General features: G+C 40.4%; 1 protein-coding gene across 2 annotated transcripts in view; it reads left to right on the top strand.

Annotated features, from left to right (window-relative positions):
* Positions 1-6: 6 nt before the first annotated feature.
* ACER2 (alkaline ceramidase 2) overlaps positions 7-9,598 on the top strand; it is a 20,687-nt gene continuing 11,095 nt past the window's right edge. The window contains exons 1-3 of one of the 2 annotated variants that reach the window (XM_085326214.1): positions 7-44; positions 6,891-7,005; positions 7,915-8,056. In XM_085326214.1, the coding sequence (XP_085182340.1) occupies positions 6,930-7,005; positions 7,915-8,056 (218 nt within the window). In that variant the 5' untranslated portion in view covers positions 7-44; positions 6,891-6,929. Of the gene's footprint in view, positions 45-247; positions 516-6,890; positions 7,006-7,914; positions 8,057-9,598 lie in introns of those variants that run through there. The other variant, XM_085326215.1, reaches the window with a different exon arrangement.

Genomic DNA, 9,598 nt, shown 5'->3' with positions numbered 1-9,598 from the left:
ACAACTACACCATCGTGCCCGCCATCGCCGAGTTTTACAACACGGTGCGTAGCGGCGGCGGGCGGCGCTGGCCGGCACCTTCCCGCGGGGTCGGCGTCGGGGCCGGGGCGCGCTCTGCGGGCGGCTCCGGGCGGCCGTTGCCCTGGGCGCGCCGACCGTTACGGCCGTTGGGCCCCCCTCCGCCCGCCCCGCGTGCGTGCGTGCGTGTGTTGGGGGGAAGGGGCTGCGCTGCCCGCCGCCCCGCCGCTGCCGCCCCACGCCGCCGCGCCCGCGTTTCGCCGCGCCGCGTGTGTCTAGGCCACGCGAGGGACGGCCCTTCGGTCAGAGATGTGGTACTACTGAAAGAAGTCTGGACGACTTGATTTTTGTAGGCGGTTCAGACAGGGCTTTCGCCGGGCTGTTCTGTCAGTGATACAAAACAGACCCGGTTCTCTTCAGTGTCACGCCTCGTGTCACCCACCGTGTTAGAGTATTTCCATGCTTGATTGCCTGCGTCTGAGATCCCGTCTACACAGGTGTGTGTCACTTGACRGCGCATGAGGCAGGGAGAGACTGGGAACAAATGCTTCTTGCTGCAAGGATTTGCCCAGATAAATTAGGCTCTGTGAGATACATATCTTTCAAAAACGAATTGGCTTGGGGTTGCAGACTGAAATCTGAAATATACTGCTGAGAGAAGAAGAGGGTTTTGTATAGGAAGATGGCTCGAGTGAGGAAGGAGAGGGGAGAGGACCAGTGTGATTGCAGGTTCCTCTCACTAAGCTAGAATTTGCCGCTGAATCTTCTCACCTACCCCAAGACTTACTTTCAGGTCCTGGAGTGAGCATGTGAGAAAATACTCTAATGTGAAAAAATACTCTCAAGAGCACAGCCAGACTGCTCTGGAGTGAGCAGCTTGGAAGGAGAGTACTGCTTCTTACAGCTTGTTTATGTATTTGCAGTGATAAATAGATTTGCTAAAAAGTGGGATAATGTGGCAGGCTTTATAGTAGTTTGTGTTTTCACGAAAAGTATGWTGTCAGGATGGAAGCCTGCAAATGCCATGCATAGGTTGTTGCGCCAGGTTTTCTGTTTTCTGTAGTGGGTAGTGCATGCACGAATAAGGGATTGGTGCTTCTGCTTTGTCTGATTTTTCTGCTTTAAGATGTTCTTTTAGCTTTTTTCCCCCAAATTTYGTCCTCCTCTGAGCTCTTCCTCCCTTGACTTCTTTTATCTGTGTTTCTTAGCTTGCTAGCAGCAGATGATAGTGCTGCACTCAAATCAAAGAAAGAAGTAGGTGYCTGGCTTCACTCAGGTTTTATCAAGGACTTTTTTCTTGTGGGTACTGCATATTTAGAATGAGTAATACCACTGCACACTACACACATTACTCTCTTGTTGATTTTCCTGTAATTCACTGCCAAAATCATCTCAATGGTGACAGGTCTGTGCTGTTGGGAAACTTCAAGGGTGAGAGGGGAAAACTATCTGCTTTCTTTGTTTCAGTGCACACAGCTGTTTTTACTGTGTGAGACCCCAAAACAATCAGAGGAAAAGCTCAGGATAATCAAGAAGTTTCTTARTGAATGCTACAGTATTTGGAAGCTAGCTACACAGGCAGATGGATTTCCCACAGACTGTACTGAGCAGATTAGCTGTGGTATAGAAACTGGCAAAATACCAGGAGCTGCAGGTATGTCTCAATGAGCAAGTGAGGTTCCAGACAGGAGGCAGGGAAGCAAAGCAGGCAGTTTACCCTGGAGCCTGTGGTTTAGCAGCAGCAATGTATGAATGAGCAAACTCTACACTGAAAGTGTGAGGAAAAAAAGAGTCTGCATTGAGGGTAGATACGGAGGAGATTTAGCTTCTCTTCCATAATAACAAGTCGTTGTGAGGGGTTGTGTTCTGTGCTTCCCGTTTCTGAAAATTAAGACAGTTTCATTTGCAGTGGGTTGATGGGATTGTATGAGCCATGTCTTGGAAAAGCCAAGTGTTCACAGGACAATTGGGAAATTTTCGCCCTCTTCTAGTAATCATCTAAAGTGGAGTCCAAATTTTATTGCTTCCTAGATAGCTCAATTCTGAGTCCGATTTGACACCTGTTGAAGTTCTAGGCAGGATTCTTCAGCAGACTTGGATCTAGGTCTTTAATCTGTAGAGTAAAATCTTGCTAATCCACATTTTAAATGATCTTGCCTAGGATYGGAGTTGTAGTTGAGGTCTCATGCAAAGATATATTTACACGTGAAGCTGGAACAGCTTATCTGAAAAGTACTAAAAAAATCAATTTAGTTATTATAGTGGGATGCAATCTTGTTCTGTCATACATAAGTTTAACCTGATCTAATTAAAAGGAAAATTAAGGTGTACATCGGTATTACATCAATAGGAGAATATCTTTGCAGATAATTTGTACTGATTAATCAAACACRTTTTAGAAACATACATGAACAAGACTGATGTGATTTGGTGTTCAGATCCTACATTCTTTCAGTGAAGAGACCATGCAATATTTTGTAACTCAAAACTCAAAAGAATGATTAGAGTGAAACTAGATTTTTTTCCTGAAATTGATGAAGTAATGTGTCCTGATGAGAGCTTGTACAGATATGCCCAGATGCTGAAAGTACAGTTCATGTGCAGACATCTTTGTGAAAAAAAGATGTCTTGTTTGGATTTTAAGCATCTGAAAACTAACAATTTTTTTCTCTTACTACTTAAGTCAGTACCTTTCAGTTTAGTATGCTGCATTCAGCTATGCATATAATATGTATTTCCTGCCAAGTTTCTATTTAAAGAGGGAATTGCTGGGGTTTTTATTGTTCTTGTTTTGTTCCTTACTCGCAAGGAGTTAAAAGTTTTCAAAAGCTATCAAATAGTCTTAAGAGTGTGAGAATATGGCCATATTGTCTGTGCTGCCTTTTTTCTACTACAAAAGTCTTTTATCATTGTGAGTGGCATGCTCATTGATCAAGATGTAGAAGATACAGTCCCTCTGAACTCCCTCAGAGCTACTTGATTCATTTTTGCTGTTTTCTCACAAAACAGCAGTGCAAAACATGCTGCCTTCATGGTTGAACACTGCAGCAGCTCTCTGAGAGACTTAACAAGTAGTAAAAAATACATGATCTTTGGTAGAACTGCAGGAAACATCACATATCAGGACTCTGGCCAGATGTGAGCAAAGTTATGCAGTTGTAATCTAAACCTCTGGCATTCTCTCCACGGCCTGTGCCCTATATTTCTTTTGAACAATTAGCAGTTGGAAATAATCTAAAGGCCCAGAATTGTATGAAACAGAGGATGGACTCCTATTGATGGGATGCCTATCTGTTTTCCAGAATTGTAATGTAGAATTGTTCCCCTTTGCTGATTCCAAAGGAAACTGTCTGTACTGTTACTACTAACTTTTGCACTATATGGACRTTTGGTTTGTACATTAGCAAACCATACCAGCTAATTGTGTAATACATCAAAAATTGAACATGCAAAATACTTTTGGAAACCACAGCTCAAAGGATAGATGCCATACTTGGAAAGGATAGTGTTAATAGTTGCAGTTTATTTAAAGGCAGGGCCCTTGTAGGGCCTACAATGGTAAGAGAGAATAAAAACCAGTAGGTTAGTTCTGGTCTTGATCTGGTTGAATCCTTGGCTTGAAACTGAACAAACTTAAGGAACTAGTTTGAGAAATTGCTCCAGGGACCCGATTGAATATAACTTGTGAAAAATACTAGTTATGGTGTATATGAAAGAGAACTAAGCTACTGGGTGAAAGAAACAAGTGAGTATTGTGTTTTTGTAAACTTAATAGAAAATAATTTTAATACTGAAAATACTTAAACTTTTACAGTGTTAAGAAATAGCATTGGTGGCCATTCCGTTAAGAATAAATCACAACAAAGCTCTAGATTTTAAATTGCAGTAAAGTCTTATTTCTTCTATAGTCCTTTGTTTATAACTTTCTTTTTCTCTTGATACCTCTCTCTGGCCTAGCTGTGGCTAAAAGGCTACAATTTTTAGAGCACTCTAAGATCCAGTAGGATTTGTTAATGTTCCTGCTGCCAGTATGATATGTTTCCTACTTGTTTTAGGGTTAGGTGCAGCCTTCTAACTCTGTGCCTGGAAAAGCACATAGAACAGTAGAATTCTGGTCCATGAATATCTCCCAGGTGTTGCTAAAGACCTCTGTTGCACAGAACTGGTTCCTTTTTTACAGATAGAAGATGATTCAGTGAAATTATTTGGCTGAACATGCATGTTCTCTTAACAGTGCTCTGCAAATCAATCTATCTCTTAAAGTCTGCTTTAGAAGTCTGTATGAGTAACTCTTTGGTCTTCATGCTACYTCCTCAGGGAGGTGCTTCGTCCCACACTCTGATATTGCCAGATGACATTCACAAATAGAGGTGGTGGGAGATTGTCAACTACAAAGACGAAATTTGCTGCCCTAGTAGTTTGAAGGAATTCCAGAAATGGAATCTTGTTACTGAAGAGATGCTTGGTGTGCTACACAATTCATCAGATGATACTCTGATAGCTTTTAGACATCTCATTTAGGAGACTACTTTCCTATGTCGTTAGCTAGTGTAGGGGAAGGGAGGACAATTCTGTGAAGGAGCTTAACTTAAACCAGCAGAGCTCTGACCTAGTCTCTAGAGGAGCTCAGCTCTCTCCACAGATTAGTGTAACGTAGGAGTGTGTACACTATGGTAAGAAACAGGCAGACTAAGCCAGCTGTCAAAAGCTGGATAATGTGAATGCCTCCTTGGACAAAGTATGGGTCCATGAGGGTCCCACTATATGACAAAACAACCTGTAGGAGCTAGTAATTGGCCGAAGAGGATAGATCTTTGCGTTGGGTTATCTAGTGGAAAACAGTGAGAGCAGAGAGGTAGCTCTCTGACAGACCTTTCCACAGATTGGCTGAGTGGTAATGTGACCTGACTGCAAGGAGCGTAGTGGCATCTGTTCTGCTTAGAGGGCCTAGTGGCTTGTGCCTTTTAGCTTACTGAAAGCCTTTTATTCAGAATAGCTATGGCAGTCACGAGAGAGTCATGAGTCTAGAACTATTCAAGAGTCTTTATTTTTGTATTTTATCTCCATCCCCTCCATTCTCCTTGCCCTCTCCCTCAGTTTTCAGAAAACCAGATGCTCATAGTGGTGGAAATACTTGCGATAATCAGACAGTTAATGCACAAAACTGGCACAGCATTAGGACACACGCTGCTACAGATCTGATTTTGATAAAATGTCAAAAGAGCAAAAGAGTTGTTTCTGTCAGTATGAAAACCTCCACCTGCTAATTGCCTAATTACTGATCTCACTTTGTATAGAGAGAAAGATGCAGGATTTTGCTGAGTTCTGGCTTCTCAGTGCATTCATTTTAATCTCTTTTTAAAGAAGTAGTGCTGAAAGTATCAGTGAACTCCTCTGCATTACGCAATCTTTGCTTTGTCTGAGTACTGTTACCAGACTTCTTTTGGCAGAGATTTGCAGAGTTTTTGCAGTATTAAACTGAGCAAGAGAGAAGCTCTTTCTAATACTTGAAAGCTAAGACTTTTGAAGGAAATGCAACTTGTCTGTGAGGATGTGCTGGATGGTGCTGAGAAACTGCTCCTGTAATTATTATCATTTTGAATGCTGGCCTAGGAGTACATTTTGATGAGTCTTGCAAATGTTAATTAAGATGCGTCCATTTTAATCGCGGTAAGCTTTGTTCTCATGCTGTCTCAGACTGTGTAGAGGTTGGACTACAGTAGTTGAGTGAGTAAATGCCTTCATCATATGCCACTCCTGAGTCCATTCTCCACTGGATTGTCATTGTCAGCAGGAATTTGTAAGTGTTTGAAAACAGGGTATCTGTACTTCTGGAGCTCTGTTGGCCCCAGAGTTGTTGTAAATGTTTTTTGGGAGAACCTTATTAGGGCTGATTTTCTCATGGGCCAGGTGTGAGGAATATGAGGAAAACAGGACTGAGGAACTCATCCTTTCCCCTTGTTCCACTGTGAAGCAGTGGTGGAGTCTTTCCCTAGCTGCCCGTTGAGCTARAGCCATGCTGGCTGTTAGCATGGGGTAGTTCATTCCTGAAATAAGCAGATGTTCTATACAGTGACAGCTAATGCTTAAAAAGAGAACTATGCTTTTGGATTGTTGATAAGCAACAGAAAGTGCATCTTTATTCAGTTCTTAAGTAAAAGAAAGTTTGGAATGATCCGAATTATCAACCTTTTCATATTTTTGTAAGTAGTTTTCAGTCATACAGCTTTTTTTGGTCTTTGTGTCTCAGTTCCCCAGTTACTTGTGTAATGGAGAACCAGGAGGAAAACATCAAGTATAAAACGATTTACAACTTCTGGCTTTCTTTACCCTACAAAAAAGGGTGAAGGGTAACCTTTTTACCTAACTTGTATTTCAGACCTGCCAGTACGATAGCTATTATTTAGTGACTTAACTTAAACAAAACTTGACTGGCCCTCTATAGTGTGCATACATTTAGTGCTTTTTCCATGTTAGGCTAGACAGACTTTGAGAAGAGTGTTCACATGCTAGGATGCCCTGTTCCGAGTTTGTTTGCTGTTGTGTGCTTCTTGAATTGCAGTTGTCTGAGTATTCGTAGACTCACGGTAGAGTTCCTTTGGGAGTAGATATGAAAGATAATTTAAAGACGTGATAAGCCACATTTTACACTGCTTCCAGTTCTTACACTGTTATTAATTTAATGTTATTAAACAAAACATGTTAATGCTTTGTAAAAACAGTTCAGCTTTGACAGAAAGGGCCATACTTTGAGCTGGGGCTTCACTGGATGACAAAATGTTTTTGTAGAAATTTTAGACAGCCTGTAAGTATTAAAGGTCTGTTTGATTTTCTGTTTGTATTTGATACATTTTATTTTATTTTTTTCCTAGATAAGCAACATCTTGTTTTTTGTTTTGCCACCTATATGTATGTGCTTATTCCGTCAATATGCATCCTGCTTCAACAGTGGAATATATTTAATATGGACTCTCCTAGTTGTGGTTGGTAAGTTGATTAGTCTCTGTTTGTCTGCTCGTGCATGAACTGAAAGAGAGAGGAAATTAGTTTTTCCTGCTTGAGCTTGATTGTTTCTGCAAAACAAAGCAACTGTGACGTCTACTGAGGAGTCTGCTGTACTTGCTTGAAGCTGAGGCGCTTGTACTTTCTGGCAGGAAAATGCCTTTAGCCATTTCAGGCTGCTGGGAACTCTCTTAGTTCTGTTCCCTTCCCATCCTTCCTTTGCATAACTTCTTTTGTTTATCTGGGCTTACTCTAGAGCGGTGCTGACCCTCCTTCCTCTGACGCCGTTTCTATAGTAGGAATTGAAAGTGCTCAACACAAGTGAAGAAGATACAGGGTTTGAATTGTCCTGAGGCTTTTTAATGATGGAGCCACATACTTATCCATTTAGTAGATGGAAGGGTCTTAAGCATATTAATACCCAAAGATGCTTAGAATTTTTAAAGGGCTGTTTGAAACCCTGTGGGGCTGTGTCTCATTTTCCACCTATAAATGTGGCACAGCCTAGTCATCGTATGCTGCTTCCTTTCTTTGAGTTACCTGTTGATGTGCTAGTGAGAAGCGTCAGAAGAAGTTTTGGAGTGTTTTTTTTTTGTTTTTGCATTTAATTTCACTATCTGATGTTTTTCACATATATCTATATGCTTGGCTAGTGGGAGACATATCTTTAGCTGTTGCTTTTGTAATGTGTTTTGTAATTAATCTGATGTMCTGATGATTTGAATTGCCCTCTTAGGAGGGTCAGAATTCCTTTTTTTTCTTTCTTTTATTTTTAAAAGCCTTTTCAGACCAAATGGTGTCTACTGTCTGTTACTGGGTTCAGATAATGAACAGTATGTTTCAGTCTATACAATATTTTAACTCTTTATTTTGCCTTTTAATTGACTCTTCCAGGAATTGGATCTGTTTACTTTCACGCCACTCTGAGTTTCCTGGGTCAGATGCTGGATGAGCTGGCTATCCTCTGGGTTCTGATGTGTGCTCTTGCCATGTGGTTCCCTAGGAGATACCTGCCAAGAGTTTTTCGAAATGATAGGTAATGCATAGAATGCAATACACTTCCCTGTCTCTTGAAACATATTATCTTAACACCTAACCATGCATGTAGTGACAGTGGATGGTCATCCAGCCTCATGGGTCCTGCCACTATCTTTTCTCATTGCATTCTCTTCTGTTGTTTATATCTTAAGCCCATTAGGATTTGGAAATCCTGATTCTACAGTTCCTGATGATGGGATTCGTGTCCTGTAACTTCAGATCTTGGGATGAAGTGGATTGCTCCTGGAGTACCTGTTTTTTTGTGTTGATTCTAAAGAGAGCCTTAAAAGAGTAATTTATAAAAGCCATAGCTAAAATTAAATGAATAATAGATAAATATAAATTATAAATAAGTAAAATAATAGAAATGGTGTTTCCCACCTCTCTTTGTATATCCTGAAGTGTAGATAGCAATAGGCCTGTGGAAGTCAGTTGAATTTTCATCTCAATATTTAAGGCTGTGATTAAGAGCAGTTTTTAAGTATTCAAAGGCTAAATGTGGTGATTGTTTAGAAGCTAACTGTTGTTGTAAAAGGATTGATTGTTTTTGTTTCACGAGGAGTTAAAAGAACAAACGGTGAAAACAATTTAAAGAATTTGCTTGTGATTTGTCTCTCCTACATAACTTGTGGCCACAACTATGTTCACAGTGTTCTTTTACATGATGTAGCCTGAAGTTGAGGTAAAGGAGAGATTTGATTTGCTACGTRAATGTTCAGCACTCTGAAAATTGCTACCTTCTCCCTTCCCGCATTACCATCTGCTTTTTTTCTTTGTTTCCTTTTGTTATGTGCATGATTAGAAGTACTGGGGGAATGGGGTTTGCCCCTAGATTGCCCATTCCTTGAAATTGTTTGCCCTGAAAAAAATGCATCACGTATCACTGTGTTACGATCCATGTGGCCTCATGGGCTTATGGTGTGAATTTAGTACTTTTGCATTTTGCAACAGAGTGCTATTACAAGACACTAACTTAACAAGCAGAAATTTTAATAAGGTATTTGGTTGAGGATAAGACTTTCAGATACTTATTTCAACTGAAGAACAGTTTAGTCTCTTTAAGAATTTCTATAATTGTATATATACCTAGAGGAATTGTTTTATGTAATCTATCACTATCCTTGTGATAGTTCTCTGTGTATGCTCAAAGTATTGCAAAGAGGTTAAAGTGTTTCTGTATTAAAAGGTATAGAAAGACTTTGAGGGTAACATCCTGTTTCTGTTGAACTTGGTCTTAAACCTGTCAGTAATAATCTCCCAGGATATAGCTGATCCATAAAAAGAATGAGAAGAGGTGAAGGATGTCCCCCAGGCTAAATTTCCGAAAACAGTTTTTGCTAGTATCTGTCAAGGCAGTTATATTTTAAAATCTTGATTCCTTTCTGAAATAGGTAGAGAGAATAATTTGATTGGGGATGCGTAACCCAAAGCAGGCTTATTTACATTGCTGTTTTTCTTTTTTTTTCTTTTTTTTTTCTTTTTTTTTTTTTTTTTTGCTTTACCTAAGCCACCTCACTCATCCCTTGGCTTTTCAGCCCTT

Source organism: Rhea americana, unplaced genomic scaffold (genome assembly GCF_003343005.1).
Source record: "Rhea americana isolate MKP2758 unplaced genomic scaffold, rheAme1 scaffold_129, whole genome shotgun sequence".
NCBI lineage: Eukaryota > Metazoa > Chordata > Aves > Rheiformes > Rheidae > Rhea > Rhea americana.
This window is presented reverse-complemented; position numbering and strand designations above follow the sequence as displayed.